Source organism: Bos indicus x Bos taurus, chromosome 17, assembly GCF_003369695.1.
Source record: "Bos indicus x Bos taurus breed Angus x Brahman F1 hybrid chromosome 17, Bos_hybrid_MaternalHap_v2.0, whole genome shotgun sequence".
NCBI lineage: Eukaryota > Metazoa > Chordata > Mammalia > Artiodactyla > Bovidae > Bos > Bos indicus x Bos taurus.
The window spans coordinates 10,556,914-10,578,000 of NC_040092.1; the positions used below are offsets into that span (position 1 = coordinate 10,556,914).

Sequence of the window (21,087 nt, forward strand, 5' to 3'; positions counted from 1 at the left end):
AAATGTTCCCTCGGTATCTCTAATTTTCTTGAAGAGATCTCTAGTGTTTCCCATTCTGTTGTTTTCCTCTATTTCTTTGCACTGATTGCTGAGGAAGGCTTTCTTATCTCTTCTTGCTATTCTTTGGAACTCTGCATTCACATGATGTTCATAATTGATGAATCAAAAACTATGATATATCAATATTAAAAAAATGTTATTTTGCCCAAAGGAAATAAACTATTGGTATCTGCTATGATACGGCTTTGAAAACTTTATGTGAGGTGAAATAAGCCAACCACAGAGGACTACAACTATAATATAGGAATCCATTGCTATGGATTGTCAAGAATAGACAAAATCATAGAGATAGGAAGGAGAGTAGTGGTGACCAGGGGCTGCAGGGAGCAGAGAGTGGAGAGCGACTGCTAATGGACATGGGAGTTTTATTTTGGCATGAGGAAAATCTTCCAAAATTGCTTGTGGTGATGACTGCATAACTTTTCGATCATACTACAAACCACTGAATTGTACACTTTAAAGGATGAGCATTCTGGTATGTAACTTTATATCTCAATAAAGCTGTTATTAAAAGACAACTAAAGTAAAATGATATAATTTGAGGATGCACACATTTAGGAAGCAAAAATAATAAAGAAGATGAGGAAGTAGGTATCATAAAAGACAAGATCATGATCTCTCTGAAGCAGGAGGGCATGAGATTGGCAATGGCACGCAGGTGACTTCTAAGAAGCTAAAAGTACTGATTACCTCATCAGGGCTGTACTTAACACAGCTGTTTCTCTCTCTCACCCTCCCTCCCTTCCTTGCTATTTCTCTTTTTCAGTAAAATACACACAATATTAAATTAACCATCTTAACCATTTTGAAGTGCACAGTTCACTGGTATTAAGTTCATTCATGTTGTTGTGCCACCATCGTCAATACCCACTTCCAGAATTTTTCATCATCCTAAACTGAAAGTCTGCAAGAACTCCCCATTCCTCTACTTCCCTACCCAGGGTAACCTGTATTCTACGTTCTGTCTCCATGACCTTGGCTATTTGTGGAACCTCAGATATGTGAGATCAAAGGTACTGCCTTTCTCATTTTATTTAATACTAATTCACTGAAAAGCACATTTATGCTCTATGCATATTTTGTGACTGTGTTAGGATCAAAATAAAAAACATTTGAGAAAATAAAGAAAGGAGTGGTACAAACTGGAACAGAATGTCTCTACACTGTTTCAAAGAATTTCACTGTAAAACAGAAAAGGAGAAACTAGATGGTGACTGGAAGGTGCTGTGGGCTGAGAGGGATGGTTTTTATAAAGGTGAGAAATTACAGCAAATAGTAAGACTGCATCCAGCAGACAAACAGATGCCCAAGATGTAAAAGAGAGAAGGGAGAAAGGTAAGAATGAATGAAGTCCATGAGAAATTAAAAGGGAAGGATACCTCACACACAAGTAAAAGGATTGGTCTTAGACGGGAGCAAGGACAATTTATTCACGATAGTGGGGGGAGCATTTAGATACAGGTGGTGGACTCAGCTAGTGTTTATATGTGGAGGCATCCTTTTGATTGCTTCTATTAATATTTTTCTCAGTGAAATATGAGGCCAGAAGAAATTAGGAGAGTGAACTGGACAGCAAAACGTAGAAAGAAGTACATTTTGAGATCATGTCTGTGCCAGCAAGGTTTTCGTGCGTTTTTCTGAAGACATTTACAGATATTCAGGGCAGGCACGAAGCCGAGTAGAAACACAGAAGATACAGCAAGTGAGACACCACAGCAACCATACCTGGGAGCTATATAGTCATTCAATAATTCTTGTTCGTCTACTCTTGAACAAGCACTCTTCTAGACCTGGGAGAGTGTATAACGAGGAACAAACAGAAGTGGCCACTGAACACATGGAAGTCATATACAAACACAGGGGAGACTTCAGGATTCCTAGTCTTCAACAGGCATGGTCTTAAGATACTGCTCTGCCAAGACCAGCCCAAGAATGGTAATAGGTCTGGAGATACTTACCACCAAGGTTCCCATGATAACTGCACAACGGGGAGACTGCTCTGCTGGCATCTCCCATACACACTTTTAGTGTCATAAATACACACTGTGTTAGAAACACAACTTGAGAAACTGAATGCTGATGATGTTTTCTTAAAAGTAGGGAATGTCATTTGTCCCACGGGTGACCAGCACACTGGGGTTTATCTATCTGGGGGCACAAGGCAGGTACCACACTGGCTTTATCTAACAGATTGGTCTGTTGTGCATCGCATCTATAATGCCATGTTACATCTAGTTACAATCTCCATGTGATACAGAACAAGAGCTTTAGGAGAGAGGAAACGGGCAATGGAGCGTGCCCACTGAAGACGTCCAAGCCTCCTGGTCTAGAACATTAGGAGTCAGCTGAGCAACGGACGATGGGAGAGTGGGGGAGGGGTGTTCCATGCGGTCCAACTCAAGAAGATATGGAGGTTTTGTTTCCTTTCTCAAGGTACAGTCTTGCATTTTAGAGTCTGCAGTCCCTCTTCATGATTACAGCTCTTCCTAACGTCAGGAAGACCTTAACCACTGGAGTTGAGGGTGTGGAGGGAAGTCACAGAGAAAAGACTATTTGAAGCATAACAGAGAGATCCAAAAGACTAGAAAGGACACAGCCAGAGGCTGACCTCTGAGAGGCAGGCAAGAGCCGCCCTGCATGCAGCCAGAATAGATCTGAAGTGAGTACCTGTGGCAGAGGGTCTGTGTGTCAGGGAGAGCTGCTGCTGCTGCTGGACACAAGCCCTGCATCATCAACTGATTCACTAGGGCCATGTCAGTGGCAGCGTCTGTGAGAGACTCTGCCTCTGTACTGCCTTCTCTATGGAAAAGGCAACTGGCTATGTCTGAGGCTATCAGAATGCTTCAAACTTGGGCTCCTCACATGAAGGGCTTGAGGCTGGCCCTGGTGCCAGGACTTTCATGTGCCAGGTTGGGGATCCTGTTGTTCTTGGTACTGATTTCTCTGCCAAGCCTGTACTGTGACCTGGGCTCACCACATCACTCTTCCTATGAACTAGTCATTCCCAAGAGTCTGACAGTGGAAGGAAGGGAAGACCAAGTGGAAAAGCTCTCCTATGTGCTATTTATGCAGGGCCAGAGGCAGCTGATTCACCTGACGCTGAAGACAGACTACTTTGTGGATAACTTCCCGGTCTTCAGCTACCACGATGGCATCCTGGGGCAAGAAATGCCTCTCATCTCGCGGGACTGTCACTACGAAGGCTACATAGAAGGAGTCCCAGGTTCTTTTGTTTCTGTCAACACCTGTTCAGGCCTCAGGGGCCTCCTGATTAAGGAGGGAAAATCCTATGGCCTTGAGCCCGTGCACTCTTCCAAACGGTTTGAACACCTGTTGTACGCCATGGCCCACGAAGCTCGAGTCTCCTGTGGCGTCACGTCCAAAGACAGCCAAGTGGCGTCCACCAGCCGGCGACCAGAGAGCGGCAAGCCTCACAGCTGGCAGGTGCCATCCGACTTGTGGTCACATACCAAGTACGTGGAGATGTTTGTCGTGGTCAACAACCAGCGGTTCCAAATGTGGGGCAGTGACGTCAATCAGACAGTCCAGAGAGTAATGGACATCATCGCTCTGGCCAACAGCTTCACAAGGGGAATAAACACAGAGGTGGTGCTGGCTGGAATGGAGATTTGGACGGAGGGGGACCTCACAGAGGTCCCCGTGGACCTGCAAGTTGCACTCAGGAATTTCAACAGCTGGAGACAAGAGAAGCTCTTCCATCGTGTGAAGCATGATGTTGCCCACATGATCGTGGGACAGCATCCTAGAGAGGATACGGGGCAGGCATTTCTCAGTGGTGCCTGCTCCAGTGATTTTGCGGCAGCCGTGGAATCCTTCCACCACGAGGATGTCCTCCTGTTTGCAGCGCTCATGGTCCATGAGCTCGGACACAACTTGGGTATTCGGCACGACCATCCGGCCTGCATCTGTAAAGACCGGCCCTTCTGCCTCATGCGTGAAAACATCACTAAAGAAAGTGGCTTCAGCAACTGCAGCTCTGACTTCTTCCACCGGTTCCTCTGGGAACACAAGGGGGCCTGCCTGTTCAACAAGCCTGGGCACAAAGGCCGCTTACGGAGGGCTTCCCACTGTGGCGATGGCATTGTAGAAGGACCTGAGCAGTGTGACTGTGGTTCTAACTGTGAAAGGCACCCATGCTGTGACACCAGATGTCAGCTGAGAGAGCATGCAGAATGTAGTGATGGACTCTGCTGTGATAAATGTCGCCTGAGATACCAGGGATTCATGTGCCGTGCTGCTCTGGGAGAGTGTGACCTCCCAGAGTATTGTAATGGTTCCTCGGGAGAATGTCCCAGAGACAGCTATAAGCTAGATGGTACCATGTGTGACAGAATTCACTACTGTGCTGGAGGTCGGTGTAAGAACCCTGACAATCAGTGCATGGATATATACGGGTCCCCTGCAAGGTCTGCCCCAGAAATGTGTTACGTTTCAATGAACACAAGAGGGGACCGGTTTGGAAACTGTGGTACCACCAGCTCACCGAGGTTAACATATCTGAAGTGTGCAGATGATAACATATTTTGTGGCAAACTTATATGTACAAATGTTAGAGAGATACCACAACTCAAACCCAATCATACACTGATCCAGGTCGCTCACAAAGATGACTGGTGCTGGAGCATGGATGCCTATGGCACTGCTGATGTCCCTGATGATGGAGATGCACACACTGGCACTCTCTGTGCCCCACACAAAGTCTGCATGAATCACTTGTGTACTGATTACACCTCACTTGGGTACAACTGTGAGACAACAGAACTGTGTAACGGGAAAGGAGTTTGCAACAATTTTAGGCACTGCCACTGTGAGGATGGCTATGCGCCCCCCGACTGCAAAGATCCAGGAGAAGGTGGTAGTGTAGACAGTGGTCCTCCTAGGATATCAATTCAGCTTTCAAGTGGAGGTGAAAGTGAAACTCCAAAGAGACGCAGTTATGAGATTCAAGGTATTGGCAACGTTGTTTTCATAGTCCCTTCACTACTTTTAGTACTTTTGATAATTGCAATACTATTTATTAGCCTCAGGACTGGAATTGAATCAGTAGAGACCCCAGGGGGTATCTCAGATGAGACTACAGAGGAAACCAGTAGTGAGGTATTCATAATGGAGCTCCTCCCAGTGGGGATACAAGAGGGGTCAGAAGGGAGCCCCCCACCAGAGCAGGATCCCCCACCAGAACAGGGCCCGCCACCAGAGCAGGGCCCGCCACCAGAGCCATCGCCGCCAGGGGCACCACCTCCGGAAGCACCCACATCAGAGGGACCCACACAGGCACCACCCCCACCAGAGGCACCCCCACCAGAGGGACCCACACAGGCGCCACCCCCACCGGAGGCACCGCCACCGGAGGCACCCCCACCGGAGGCACCCGCACCGGCGCCCCCCCCACCGGAGGCACCGCCACCGGAGGCACCCCCACCGGAGGCACCCGCACCGGCGCCCCCCCCACCGGAGGCGCCCCCACCGGAGGCACCCGCACCGGTGCCACCCCCACCGGAGGCACCCCCCCCACCGGAGGCTCCCCCCCCACCGGAGGCGCCCCCACCGGAGGCCTCACCACCAGGACAGCCATTATCATAAGAGGCAGCAGGTGAAGGACAAGGATAACCAAAGGCAGAAGTGTACTGGAGGAAGAATTCAAAAGTATCAAATGTCTCAAGCACTGAGTGGGAATAAGGCACTCACAGAAGCAAAGGTGAAGTGACAACTGATGGACCCTGTAACTTTGACAGGGATAGTCTATAGAAACATAACAACATAGGAACAGGATGACAAGGTTTTCAGTATTCATTTTATTAATTTGGTTATATATTCATATGTGAACTCATATGTAAAATATTCTACACTTTCGCTTTTTTCCCATTTCACGAAACAATTTTATGTAAGTTCTCCTCATGAATCATACTTATCAATGTCATCTTTTAGTTGGGCCAATTTCTGACCTGAAATTACTGTTCACAGCATACTATCTTCCATCTGCACTGTTTGATATACACTATTATTTGCACCTTAGATTATCACAGGATCATTCATCCCACTCATACGTATTATTTAAAGAATGTTATCTGTTCAGTAATCTAATTTGCTTCAACAATTACTATTCATGAATAGGAAATGATTTTAAATAAAAAGCTATTTTAAGAAGCATCACTTCAGACTCCATAGTGCCTAGTCCTTGGGGCTTCTTTATTTTTCAGCTCTTTTGGAAGGGGCTACATCTGCTCCAGGGGGATCTGATCACCTTGGATGCATTGGGGTGGTGCATGAGGGAAGGAGAGCACTGAGGCAAGAGACAACCTTGTCTAGAGTGGAGTTCAGCTGGAATTAATAATTATTGATTTTTTTTCTCTGTTTTTCCACTTATGTTTATTTCTGATTTTTAAGTTAATATATTGCTGATTGACAGTCTAAAGAAACAGAGCTTTGGAGGGGGGTCAACTGTGTGTAAAGAGAGAACAAAGCACATGTAACATCACCAACTCTACGCAAGACAGTGTGTGCAGTCAGATGCTCTACCCCTAGCAATACCCCCAAGCACACGTAACATCACTGACACGGTGCTAAGTACTCTACACGCACCCTTAATTTCATCCTCCCGTGCACAATATGAGACTCCATCGTGAATACGAAGAAACAGAGGCTGGAGAGTTCTACTCTAGAGTTGGTAAGGAGTGGAGCCTGTGTCACCATCACTGTCTCCTAGACAAATGCACAAGTATTTACCTGACCTCTCTGCTCCCACAGTAGTCTATTTTCCACCCAGCAGACAGAGTGATTCTTTTAAAAAGCAAGTCAGAACCCACCCATTATCTTTAAAAGTTGCTGGTAGGTCCATAGCCTGAGGGCCTCATGTTGATCATTTGATTTGACAACGGAGAGTTGTTTATCCACTGACATTCCGGAGCTGGCAGTTTGGATGGATGCATGGGGGTGAAAGCTTATTCCAGTGGAGTCAAAATGCAAAAGATGGGCCCGAACCCATTTGTGAAGGTGTCCAATCTCTTTAGTATTCAGAGAAATGCAGCTTATCTAGCCGTAGAGAGATATCACTATACACTCACAAGACTGATTACAGAAGAAGGAAATTCCAAGTATTACCGTGGAACAGTGGAAATTCATCAATTGCTTTAGAAATGTAAACTGGCAGCCACTTTGAAATAGCATATACTGAATACCCTTGACCTTTCTACCCTGACATCTGCATCCTCTGACTAGATAATAATGGACACAGAAGCATAGTTCACAGTATTCCAAAAGAACTCCACGTTGTATTCACAGATAATACAATGGACGTTAAATTGTGACAGATCCACACAGAGAAACAGAGGAGTACAGCAACGGAAAGCAATGAATCACAGTGGCACACAAAAGCACCTAGGAAGCTTAAATACTACTGTGGAACTAAAGAGGCTTTGCATTAACACTGCATTCATCTGGCTTCATATCAAGTGAAGAGGGGAAATGGGAAGCACTTCCAAAAGGTCAAAATAAGGGTCTACAGAAGCCCCCTCCTCCACAAAAGCAGTGGTAACACTGGCAAAAACAGTCACAGTCAACTTTTTTGCAAGTGTGGAAACTGTCTAGGTCATACAACAACAAAACAGCTCAATCTTGGTGAGACCAGTGAGGTGTGTGAACTTTTAACTACCCAACTCCCATAGCCGTCTCCTCAGGTGCCCACGAGTCATCTCAAGTACAGCTCAACTGCATCGTCTCAACTGCAACGGCTGTGAAAACAGGCAGCCTGGTAGAATGGACAGAACGGTCTGGAGCTCCCTCAAAAGCCTACCCATAGCATGACTACTAGTTTGTGTGTCTGGCAGGCTCCTGGAGAATCCCCATTCAGGAAACCTGTGTTCCTATAAACCTCATAGGAGAAAGCGTAAGGCAAAAGTTTCACGGCACTGGATTTGGCAAAGGTTTCTCAGCTATGACACCAAAAGCACAGAAACCGAAGAAAAACAGACAAGATGGACTTTAGGAAAATACTTAAATTTTGTGCATCCAAAATTACTATATATTCACAGAGTGAAAAGGCCACCCACAGAATGAGAGAAAATAGTTGCCAATCATATATCTGATAAGGAACTACTATCCAAAATACATAGCGAAAACTCCTAAAACTCAACAACAAAAAACCACACAGCCTGATTCAAAACATGGGCAAAGGACTCAAATGGAAATTTCTCCAAAGAAGATACACAAATGACCTTTCGCATATGAAAAGATGCTCGATGTCACGCATCCTTAGGGAAATGTCAAGCTGAACTACAATGAGATGCCACCTCATATCCATTAGCATGACCACTACAAAAACAAAAGAAAACAGAAAAGAACAATGTTGGAGAGGAGGTGGAGAAAACTGGAACACTTGTGCCCTACTGGTGGGAAGGTAAAATGCTACAGCTGCTGTGGAATGGTATGGTAGCTCCTGAAAGATATTAAAAATAGAATGACCATGTGATCCAGCAAGTTCACTTCTAGGTATAAGCCCAGAAGGATGCAAAGCAGGATCCCAAAGAGAGCTTTGTATGTCCATACATGTAATGTTCAGAGCAGCATTATTCACAACAGCTAAAATGTGGAAGCAACCTGAGTGCCCACAGAGGGGTGAATGGAGAAGCGAAAGGTGGGCTGTACATACAATGGAATATTATTCACCCATAAAAAAGAGGAAAGTCTGCAAACTGCCACAACATGGATGGATCTTGAGGACATTATGCTAAGTGAAATAAGCTTGTCGCAAGAAGACAAATACTGTCAGATTCCACTTAAATGATGTACTTGTGTAGTAAAATCATACAGACAGAAAGTAGGATAGAGGTTGCTAGGGGCGAAGGGAAAGAAGATAATGGGGATTTATACTTTAATGAGTATAGTTTCATTTTTACATAACGAAAAGAGTCCTGGAGATGGACAGTGGTAAGAATTGATGCTTTTGAACTGTGGTGCTGCAGAAGACTCTTGAGAGTCCCTTGGACTGCAAGGAGATCCAACCAGTCCATCCTAAAGGAGATCAGTCCTGGGTGTTCATTGGTAGGACTGATGTTGAAGCTGAAACTCCAATACTTTGGCCACCTGATGTGAAGAGCTGACTCATTTGAAAAGACCCCGATGCTGGGAAAGATTGAGGGCAGGAGAAGGGGACGACAGAGGATGAAATGGTTGGATGGTATCACCGACTCAATGGACATGGGTTTGGGTGGACTCCGGGAGTTGGTGATGGACAGGGAGACCTGGCGTGCTGCGGTTCACGGGGCCGCAAAGAGTCGGACACAACTGAGCGACTGAACTGAACTGAATGTAGCACACCAGGGACGTTACTTAGTACCACTGACGTGTACACTTAAAATTGGTTAAAATGGAAAATTTTATATTCTGAATGTTTTAACAGAATGAAAAAAATCCAAAGAAAAAAATGAGATAATTTTCCACTCTAAGAGGTAACCATTGAGAAAGTGCAAAAGCCCACAGAATCGGAGAAAACATTTGTAAATTACATACTGACGGAGGTCAGCTAGTACCCATGAAACATTTAGAACTCTTACAACTCAACAAGACACCCTGTTTTAAAAGGGCAAATTATGTGAGGGGTTGTTGTTGTTACTCAGTCGCTAAGTTGCAACCTCATGGACTGCAGCACGCCAGGCTTCCTTGTCAATCAGCCAACTCCCGGAGCTTGTTCAAACTCATGTCCATTGAGCTGACGACGCCATCCAACCATCTCATCCTCTGTCGTCCCCTTCTCCTCCCGCCTTCAATCTTTCCCAGCATCAGGGTCTTCTCCAACGAGTGAGTTCTTCGCATCAGGTGGACAAAGTATTGGAGCTTCAGCTTCAGCATCAGTCCTTCCAAAGAACACCCAGGGCTGATCTCCTTTAGGATGGACTGGCTGCATCTCCTTGCAGTCCAAGGGACTCTCAAGAGTCTTCTCCAGCACCACAGTTCAAAAGCATCGATTCTTCGGCGCTCAGCTTTCTTCACAGTCCAACTCTCACTTCCACACATGACTACTGGAAAAACCATAGCCTTGACTAGACGGACCTTTGTTGGCAAAGTAATGTCTAGGTTGGTCATAACTTTCCTCCCAAGGAGTAAGCGTCTTTTAATTTCATGGCTGCAGTCACCATCTGCAGTGATTTTGGAGCCCCCCCCCAAAATAAAGTCTGACACTGTTTCCACTGTTTCCCCATCTATTTCTCATGAACTGATGGGACCAGATGCCATGATCTTCGTTTTCTGAATGTTGAGCTTTAAGCCAACTTTTACACTCTCCTCTTTCACTTTCATCAAGAGGCTTTTGAGTTCCTCTTCACTTTCTGCCATAAGGGTGGTGTCATCTGCATATCTGAGGTTATTGATATTTCTCCCGGCAATCTTGATTCCAGCTTGTGCTTCTTCAAGCCTAGCGTTTCTCATGATGTACTCTGCATATGAGTTAAATAAGCGGGGTGACAATATACAGCCTTGACGTACTCCTTTTCCTATTCGGAACCAGTCTGTTGTTCCATGTCCAGTTCTAACTGTTGCTTCCTGACTTGCATATAGGTTTCTCAAGAGGCAGGTCAGGTGGTCTGGTATTCCCATCTCTTTCAGAATTTTCCACAGTATGTTGTGATCCACACAGTCAAAGGCTTTGGCATAGTCAGTAAAGCAGAAATAGATGCTTTTCTGGAACTCTCTTGCTTTTTCCATGATCCAGCGGATGTTGGCAATTTGATCTCTGGTTCCTCTGCCTTTTCTAAAACCAGCTTGAACATCTGGAAGTTCACGGTTCACGTATTGCTGAAGCCTGGCTTGGAGAATTTTGAGCATTACTTGACTAGCGTGCAAGATGAGTGCAATTGTGTGGTAGTTTGAGCATTCGTTGCCATTGCCTTTCTTTGGAATGAAGACTGACCTTTTCCAGTCCTGTGGCCACTGCTGAGTTTTCCAAATTTGCTGGCATATTGAGTGCAGCACTTTCACAGCATCATCTTTCAGGATTTCAAATAGCTCAACTGGAATTCCATCACCTCTACTAGCTTTGTTCTTAGTGATGCTTTCTAAGGCCCACTTGACTTCACATTCCAGGATGTCCGGCTCTAGGTGAGTGATCACACCATCGTGATTATCTTGGTCGGGGACATCTTTTTGTACAGTTCTTCTGCGTATTCTTGCCACCTCTTCTTAATATCTTCTGACATCTGTTAGGTCCATACCATTTCTGTTCTTTATCAAGCCCATCTTTGCATGAAATGTTCCCTCGGTATCTCTAATTTTCTTGAAGAGATCTCTAGTGTTTCCCATTCTGTTGTTTTCCTCTATTTCTTTGCACTGATTGCTGAGGAAGGCTTTCTTATCTCTTCTTGCTATTCTTTGGAACTCTGCATTCACATGATGTTCATAATTGATGAATCAAAAACTATGATATATCAATATTAAAAAAATGTTATTTTGCCCAAAGGAAATAAACTATTGGTATCTGCTATGATACGGCTTTGAAAGCTTTATGTGAGGTGAAATAAGCCAACCACAGAGGACTACAACTATAATATAGGAATCCATTGCTATGGATTGTCAAGAATAGACAAAATCATAGAGATAGGAAGGAGAGTAGTGGTGACCAGGGGCTGCAGGGAGCAGAGAGTGGAGAGCGACTGCTAATGGACATGGGAGTTTTATTTTGGCATGAGGAAAATGTTCCAAAATTGCTTGTGGTGATGACTGCATAACTTTTCGATCATACTACAAACCACTGAATTGTACACTTTAAAGGATGAGCATTCTGGTATGTGACTTTATATCTCAATAAAGCTGTTATTAAAAGACAACTAAAGTAAAATGATATAATTTGAGGATGCACACATTTAGGAAGCAAAAATAATAAAGAAGATGAGGAAGTAGGTATCATAAAAGACAAGATCATGATCTCTCTGAAGCAGGAGGGCATGAGATTGGCAATGGCACGCAGGTGACTTCTAAGAAGCTAAAAGTACTGATTACCTCATCAGGGCTGTACTTAACACAGCTGTTTCTCTCTCTCACCCTCCCTCCCTTCCTTGCTATTTCTCTCTTTTTCAGTAAAATACACACAATATTAAATTAACCATCTTAACCATTTTGAAGTGCACAGTTCACTGGTATTAAGTTCATTCATGTTGTTGTGCCACCATCATCAATACCCACTTCCAGAATTTTTCATCATCCTAAACTGAAAGTCTGCAAGAACTCCCCATTCCTCTACTTCCCTACCCAGGGTAACCTGTATTCTACGTTCTGTCTCCATGAACTTGGCTATTTGTGGAACCTCAGATATGTGAGATCAAAGGTATTGCCTTTTTCATTTAATACTAATTCACTGAAAGCACATTTATGCTCTATGCATATTTTGTGACTGTGTTCGGATCAAAATAAAAAACATTTGAGAAAATAAAGAAAGGAGTGGTACAAACTGGAACAGAATGTCTCTACACTGTTTCAAAGAATTTCACTGTAAAACAGAAAAGGAGAAACTAGATGGTGACTGGAAGGTGCTGTGGGCTGAGAGGGATGGTTTTATAAAGGCGAGAAATTACAGCAAATAGTAAGACTGGATCCAGCGGACAAACAGATGCCCAAGATGTGAAAGAGAGAAGGGAGAAAGGTAAGAGTGAATGAAGTCCATGAGAAATTAAAAGGGAAGGACACCCCACACACAAGTAAAAGGATTGGTCTTAGACGGGAGCAAGGACAATGTATTCACGATAGTGGGGGGAGCATTTAGATACAGGTGGTGGACTCAGCTAATGTTCATATGTGGAGGCATCCTTTTGATTGCTTCTGTTAATATTTTTCTCAGTGAAATATGAGGCCAGAAGAAATTAGGAGAGTGAACTGGACAGCAAAACGTAGAAAGAAGTACATTTTGAGATCATGTCTGTGCCAGCAAGGTTTTCGTGCGTTTTTCTGAAGACATTTACAGATATTCAGGGCAGGCACGAAGCCAAGTAGAAACACAGAAGATACAGCAAGTGAGACACCACAGCAACCATACCTGGGAGCTATTTAGTCATTCAATAATTCTTGTTCGTCTACTCTTGAACAAGCACTCTTCTAGACCTGGGAGAGTGTATAAGGAGGAACAAACAGAAGTGGCCACTGAACACATGGAAGTCATATACAAACACAGGGGAGACTTCAGGATTCCTAGTCTTCAACAGGCATGGTCTTAAGATACTGCTCTGCCAAGACCAGCCCAAGAATGGTAATAGGTCTGGAGATACTTACCACCAAGGTTCCCATGATAACTGCACAACGGGGAGACTGCTCTGCTGGCATCTCCCATACACACTTTTAGTGTCATAAATACACACTGTGTTAGAAACACAACTTGAGAAACTGAATGCTGATGATGTTTTCTTAAAAGTAGGGAATGTCATTTGTCCCACGGGTGACCAGCACACTGGGGTTTATCTATCTGGGGGCACAAGGCAGGTACCACACTGGCTTTATCTAACAGATTGGTCTGTTGTGCATCGCATCTATAATGCCATGTTACATCTAGTTACAATCTCCATGTGATACAGAACAAGAGCTTTAGGAGAGAGGAAATGGGCAATGGAGCGTGCCCCCTGAAGACGTCCAAGCCTCCTGGTCTAGAACATTAGGAGTCAGCTGAGCAACGGACGATGGGAGAGTGGGGGAGGGGTGTTCCTTGTGGTACAGTTGAGGAAGGCATGGAGGTTTTGTTTCCTTTCTCAAGGTACAGTCTTGCATTTTAGAGTCTGCAGTCCCTCTTCATGATTACAGCTCTTCCTAACGTCAGGAAGACCTTAACCACTGGAGTTGAGGGTGTGGAGGGAAGTCACAGAGAAAAGACTATTTGAAGCATAACAGAGAGATCCAAAAGACTAGAAAGGACACAGCCAGAGGCTGACCTCTGAGAGGCAGGCAAGAGCCACCCTTCGTGCAGCCAGCATAGATCTGAAGTGAGTACCTGTGACAGAGGGTCTGTGTGTCAGGGAGAGCTGCTGCTGCTGCTGGACACAAGCCCTGCATCATCAACTGATTCACTAGGGCCATGTCAGTGGCAGCATCTGTGAGAGACTCTGCCTCTGTACTGCCTTCTCTATGGAAAAGGCAACTGGCTATGTCTGAGGCTATCAGAGTGCTTCAAACTTGGGCTCCTCACATGAAGGGCTTGAGGCTGGCCCTGGTGCCAGGACTTTCATGTGCCAGGTTGGGGATCCTGTTGTTCTTGGTACTGATTTCTCTGCCAAGCCTGTACTGTGACCTGGGCTCACCATATCACTCTTCCTATGAAGTAGTCATTCCCAAGAGTCTGACAGTGGAAGGAAGGGAAGACCAAGTGGAAAAGCTCTCCTATGTGCTATTTATGCAGGGCCAGAGGCAGCTGATTCACCTGACGCTGAAGACAGACTACTTTGTGGATAACTTCCCGGTCTTCAGCTACCACGATGGCATCCTGGGGCAAGAAATGCCTCTCATCTCGCGGGACTGTCACTACGAAGGCTACATAGAAGGAGTCCCAGGTTCTTTTGTTTCTGTCAACACCTGTTCAGGCCTCAGGGGCCTCCTGATTAAGGAGGGAAAATCCTATGGCCTTGAGCCCGTGCACTCTTCCAAACGGTTTGAACACCTGTTGTACGCCATGGCCCACGAAGCTCGAGTCTCCTGTGGCGTCACGTCCAAAGACAGCCAAGTGGCATCCACCAGCCGGCGACCAGAGAGCGGCAAGCCTCACAGCTGGCAGGTGCCATCCGACTTGTGGTCACATACCAAGTACGTGGAGATGTTTGTCGTGGTCAACAACCAGCGGTTCCAAATGTGGGGCAGTGACGTCAATCAGACAGTCCAGAGAGTAATGGACATCATCGCTCTGGCCAACAGCTTCACAAGGGGAATAAACACAGAGGTGGTGCTGGCTGGAATGGAGATTTGGACGGAGGGGGACCTCACAGAGGTCCCCGTGGACCTGCAAGTTGCACTCAGGAATTTCAACAGCTGGAGACAAGAGAAGCTCTTCCATCGTGTGAAGCATGATGTTGCCCACATGATCGTGGGACAGCATCCTAGAGAGGATACGGGGCAGGCATTTCTCAGTGGTGCCTGCTCCAGTGATTTTGCGGCAGCCGTGGAATCCTTCCACCACGAGGATGTCCTCCTGTTTGCAGCGCTCATGGTCCATGAGCTCGGACACAACTTGGGTATTCGGCACGACCATCCGGCCTGCATCTGTAAAGACCGGCCCTTCTGCCTCATGCGTGAAAACATCACTAAAGAAAGTGGCTTCAGCAACTGCAGCTCTGACTTCTTCCACCGGTTCCTCTGGGAACACAAGGGGGCCTGCCTGTTCAACAAGCCTGGGCACAAAGGCCGCTTACGGAGGGCTTCCCGCTGTGGCGATGGCATTGTAGAAGGACCTGAGCAGTGTGACTGTGGTTCTAACTGTGAAAGGCACCCATGCTGTGACACCAGATGTCAGCTGAGAGAGCATGCAGAATGTAGTGATGGACTCTGCTGTGATAAATGTCGCCTGAGATACCAGGGATTCATGTGCCGTGCTGCTCTGGGAGAGTGTGACCTCCCAGAGTATTGTAATGGTTCCTCGGGAGAATGTCCCAGAGACAGCTATAAGCTAGATGGTACCATGTGTGACAGAATTCACTACTGTGCTGGAGGTCGGTGTAAGAACCCTGACAATCAGTGCATGGATATATACGGGTCCCCTGCAAGGTCTGCCCCAGAAATGTGTTACGTTTCAATGAACACAAGAGGGGACCGGTTTGGAAACTGTGGTACCACCAGCTCACCGAGGTTAACATATCTGAAGTGTGCAGATGATAACATATTTTGTGGCAAACTTATATGTACAAATGTTAGAGAGATACCACAACTCAAACCCAATCATACACTGATCCAGGTCGCTCACAAAGATGACTGGTGCTGGAGCATGGATGCCTATGGCACTGCTGATGTCCCTGATGATGGAGATGCACACACTGGCACTCTCTGTGCCCCACACAAAGTCTGCATGAATCACTTGTGTACTGATTACACCTCACTTGGGTACAACTGTGAGACAACAGAACTGTGTAACGGGAAAGGAGTTTGCAACAATTTTAGGCACTGCCATTGTGAGGATGGCTATGCTCCCCCCGACTGCAAAACTCCTGGAAATGGGGGTAGTGTGGACAGTGGCTCCTCTGGTAAACCAAGGGACAGTATCGACAATAATCCAAGTGAAGAAGAAAGCAAAAGTCATGATTCAGAGGTTGTTAATTTTCACAGAAACAGTGAAAATAAAGATGAAAGCCAGAGCCTTGACAAGATACTGTATATAGTCCCCCTTTTTCTCTTAGCAATATTTTTAGCTCTAGTTATTGCTGCCAGTTTTCGGGCTAGAAAGGATATGTCACAGTGCTCACAAGAGGACCTCGAAGAATCCGAAGAAGAAGCTGTTCAAATAGAGGAGGCAGTCAGATAAGTGGAAGAACCAGGGGCAGAAAATGAGTAGTGCTAGGAAGAAGTGCTAACATTGCAAACTCTCGATACGTTGGGTAGGAAGGAGGTCAGCTGGGCAACGTGCTGTGGGCACTGACAGTTGCACAGGCTCTGTTTCGGACTCTATGGTCTGCACAAATGTCCAGATGTGGGAGGAGGGATTTTCTTGTTTAGAAGGAAATTATTTTAGTAATTGATTATATGTACATGTGTAAAGTTATCGAAAAGACAATGTTTTACTACTTTTTCCCATTTTCACATTTCATGAAACTCATTTAAATTACACTTTTCTCATGGATTATTCTTATCAATGTCTCTTCTTAGTATGGCAAATTTGACTTCCTCTGTTTTCCAGGGAATGTCGTATCGTGTCTACTTTGCTTGACCTAAGATCTTATCTGTGTGTGCGTGTGCACATGCAGGTGTGTGTGTGTGTACACACACTGCTATCTTTGTTTTTTCACCTCATTCACTATTACATATTATGTTAAGAAAGTTATTTATATGATTTGTTCACCTAATTTGCTTTTAGAAGTATATTCATTAATATAATGTCCGACTCTTTGCGACCCCATGGACTGTAGCCTACCAGGCTCTTCCATCCATGGGATTTTCCAGGCAAGGGTACTGGAGGGTTCGCCATTTCCTTCTCCAGGGGTTCTTCCCAACCCAGGGATCAAACCCGGGTATCCCACATTGTACACAGACACTTTACCATCTGAGCCACCAGGGACGTCCTTATTCATTAAATAAAAATGTTTAAATGAAAAAGTAAATAAATGTTTGTTTTCAGATAAAGTACCACTATAGCTTTTATGGACTTTATGGAGCCTATTACCTGTTTCTTCCAGTTTGCTTTAGAGGAAGCTACATTTGATCCAGAGAGGTCTGATCACCCTGTGTCTGGGTGCATGGGGGAAAGGAAGCAACCTAAGCAATCTTGTTCAGCGTGGAGTTCAGCTGGAAGTATTGATTATTCTTTTTTCTTTCTGTTTTTCTACTTCACTTATTATATTTATTTCTCATTTCATTTTTAAATTAATATATTGTCGACTGATAGTCCAAACAAATAGAGCTTTGGAGGGGAGTCAATTGTGTATAAAGAGAACACCAAGCATGTATTACATAACATTACCCATTCTGTGCAAGACACTGTGCTATATACTTTACATTAATTCTTAATCATCCCAGCTACCCTATCAGACCTCCATCTTGTCCATGAAGAACTGGAGATCAGAGAGTTTTGCCCTAGAACTGGACTGCATTCTGCCCAAGGATGACAGTCTACATTCTCTACTACCTCATGAGCCTTTTCCTTTAGTGAAAAAAAAAAGTGAGAGGGAAGACAACTGATATATCCTTAATTGCCCAGGATGTGACTTCCTTCTCAGTGACTCTAATGAAACAGAAGCCTTATAAATCAATGTTAATCTCTATCATGAACTTGCCACACTGTGTAGTTATTATTGATGAAAGAATCCTTTCCCTTATTACATTCTGCCATCATGGAGTGATAGGTTTATGCCCTTTTCAGCTCTGAGGGCCCAGATCACCTTAGGTTCTCAGGAAACGTTGACCAAGTGAATGACTTCACCAGAGCCAACCCTAAAATAAGATGGTAATGTAACTGGATACTCTTGCTAGTTCCTAGACAGAGCACAACTGAAACCTTTCTCAGGTGCTGTGTTGCTACAGGTTAAGTATTCTCAGCCTTGGGAAAGTTTCCGAGCATCAGTTTTTGATGGTACAGTTGCTGAATCCCTCTTCTAACTGCCCACTCCTATGTGAGTGGGAAAAAAGCAAACAAAAGAAGGGTAAAACCTGGTTTAGGCTTTCAAGAAGCTGATGCTAATTACTTTTGGTGGAACAAAACCAAACTTCAGAGCAAAATCCAAATTCAAGCCTTCAGTTATGTAAATTTCCAGACCACAAGATTTGCTGGTAATCAAATCTCTAGACATTGTATCGGAGAAGGCAATGGCACCCCACTCCAGTACTCTTGCCTGGAAAATTCCATGGATGGAGGAGCCTGGAAGGCTGCAGTCCATGGGGTCGCTAAGAGTCGGACATGACTGAGCGACTTCACTTTCACTTTTCACTTTCACGCACTGGAGAAGGAAATGGCAACCCACTCCAGTGTTCTTGCCTGGAGAATCCCAGGGATGGGAGAGCCTGGTGGGCTGCTGTCTATGGGGTCACACAGAGTTGGACACGACTGAAGTGACTTAGCAATAGCAACAGACATCGTATGCCAGGTCAAGATTCATGTGAAAGCACACTATTAGTTGGTAGTGGCTTTGAGAACAAGGGTGAAACTGGGTAACTGAAGGCCTCCAAAGGTAAACCTGTCATTAGAGACTTCTGAAAAAGATGTGGAGGATTTCTGCTGAGAAGCATTCCAGTGCAGAACAGAAGTGGTAACCTTCCTAAGTGCACAGGCTGATGACTATAATAAAACCTAGTAAGCATAGTCTTTTTTAAAAAACTGAAGAAATAGAAGGGAATCCTGATTTAGGGTAATTATGCTTAGCTAACTTAAAGGTGTCCTTTAAAAACCAAAAGTCAGGTAGATAATTGAAAATCAATCAATAAAACCTACTTAGGATTTCACAATATTTGACAACAAAATTTAGCAAATACAAAAGCTGTATAGATTATTTTAAAATTTTTAGTTGCTGTCTTTACAACCAACCCTCACGTTTACAAGACCACGTTAAAGGCAGGAAACAAAGGTTAGGAAAGCCCTTTAAATAAACTTCTTCTGAAAGAATGATTAAAAAAAAATGAACAGATTTATAAGTTGTCAGGTGAATCTTAAAATGCATGGAAACTCCACAGTCTCGGCATTGAAGGCCAAAGCTCTTTAGGGTAGACTATAGGAGAGAAGTGACCAGTTTTAATGTGTGCAGGAGAGAGAAGATAGGGTAACTCGCTTTGGAAATCTCCAGGTTCAAGGTGCAATGTTCTGTATTTTGTGTGACTGCCTCTGCTAAGTGTACTCTCTGGCCCATTTAGTTTGGGGGACTCTGAGAAATGCCTGCTTACACTTTCCAATAACCTGTGTTGGCAGTGACTCATGACCTAGCCAGTCACTGCCCCAGCAAATTCTGACAGTGACTTCTTGCTATCCTTTATCTGCCTTCCCTGGGTGGCTGTTGTCCTCCCTGTGCTCCCTGTGGCCAGTGGGGATCGAAGCCCTTCCTTAGCTTTGCAAAGCGTAGCCACGTTCAGGCTCTGGGCTGGCAGGGAGGGAGGAAGAGGGAAATTACAGTGAAATTTTGATGTAGCCAGTATTAACACTCACAGGGAGACTTGGATAGGTTCTCTCTTTGGATATCCCTAACTTGACCTCTCTTCTTGTTCATGTAAGAGTGCTTTTGGGAATGTCCTCATAACCTGAAGTCAAATTCCACTCTCTTCTCTGGGCCCAGCTGAAGGAAAAAAAAAAAGATTTATAAACACAGGTGATATCATCAACCTCACAGGGATGTGATTCTGCACAAAATAAAGTTTTATATTAGTTTGCAAAATTTTTTGAAAATGTATTAAAAATTAAAAAAAAAAACCTTCTTGTGTTTACTAACATAAGTTCAGAGTACAATTTTGGTGTTTCCTTTGGGCAAATGCGCTCATCAAAAGGTTTTCTCAAAACCCAGAGCAGGTTTCCTTCAAGGATGATTACAAATGGCTGACTCTTTAAAAATAAAATTCCCCATGCTTCTGGACATTCAGTTTTAAAATTCTGTGCAGGAGGGAAGAATAGGAAAGACCAATCCAATACCACTTTTGTTATTCAATACAATTATGAAAGTCTTACATAGGAGGTTATGTAAGGAGGTTATGCCGGAATGAAATACATGAGGGTAACGAATCACTCTGTGAATAACACACCCATGGTGACTCTTCTCTCAGGTAGAAAATATTTTTTAAAATATTTAAAAAGAAAACATCAGACGTGGAATCATGACTGACCAAGTGTTTGCAACCTCATGACTATTTCATTGCTATAAAATATCTTCCTGGCCAATCTAACATCAGGCCTCTGATTCCCCAGACTGATTTTATTGCCAGCCTGGAGTTCAGGAACTCGCATTGCCCCTCTCACCCCCAGGGCTCCCTGGACCCTGCCCCCATTATCTAGGGCAGAAAATATACACTTGGTGGAACGTTAAAGGATTGTGACAATTGCAACCTCCTGTCCGTTTCCAACCACTGTCTCCTATGACTTTTGAAAACAAGTATTTCCTCATATTGCTATGTCAAAGAGGAAGAACCTCTGTCTTCACTACATACCGCGGTCACTTTCCACTCTGGGCTTTTGATCATAGCCTTGTTTCTACTGAATGACCTTACCTTTCCCTTCCCCTAATAAGCTGGTAAATGTCACAGCTCCAGTGAGGCTCTTGAAACTGCTCCTGCATACCTCCATTTTTTGAAAATGAAAACATGGGTTCCCTTTGAGGATACTCTTAGGAACAGCCTATAAGAAAGTCAGCCTGAAACAGATCATCAAGTGGT

At 44.5% G+C, this 21,087-nt stretch overlaps 2 protein-coding genes across 2 annotated transcripts; both read left to right on the top strand.

The window, feature by feature from the left end:
- Positions 1 to 73: 73 nt before the first annotated feature.
- On the top strand, positions 74 to 5,664 carry LOC113907722 (disintegrin and metalloproteinase domain-containing protein 1a-like). Its single transcript, XM_027567341.1, has one exon. The coding sequence runs from the start codon at positions 2,812 to 2,814 to the stop codon at positions 5,662 to 5,664; it is 2,853 nt and encodes a 950-aa protein (XP_027423142.1). The 5' UTR covers positions 74 to 2,811.
- Positions 5,665 to 11,392: 5,728 nt separating this feature from the next.
- Positions 11,393 to 17,120, top strand: LOC113907444 (disintegrin and metalloproteinase domain-containing protein 1a-like). Its single transcript, XM_027566605.1, has one exon. The coding sequence runs from the start codon at positions 14,126 to 14,128 to the stop codon at positions 16,550 to 16,552; it is 2,427 nt and encodes an 808-aa protein (XP_027422406.1). The 5' UTR covers positions 11,393 to 14,125; the 3' UTR covers positions 16,553 to 17,120.
- Positions 17,121 to 21,087: the final 3,967 nt, after the last annotated feature.

Excerpts from the sequence above, each read along its gene's own strand:
- LOC113907722 (XM_027567341.1), top strand. The coding sequence starts at position 2,812 with ATGTCAGTGGCAGCGTCTGTGAGAGACTCTGCCTCTGTACTGCCTTCT.
- LOC113907444 (XM_027566605.1), top strand. The coding sequence starts at position 14,126 with ATGTCAGTGGCAGCATCTGTGAGAGACTCTGCCTCTGTACTGCCTTCT.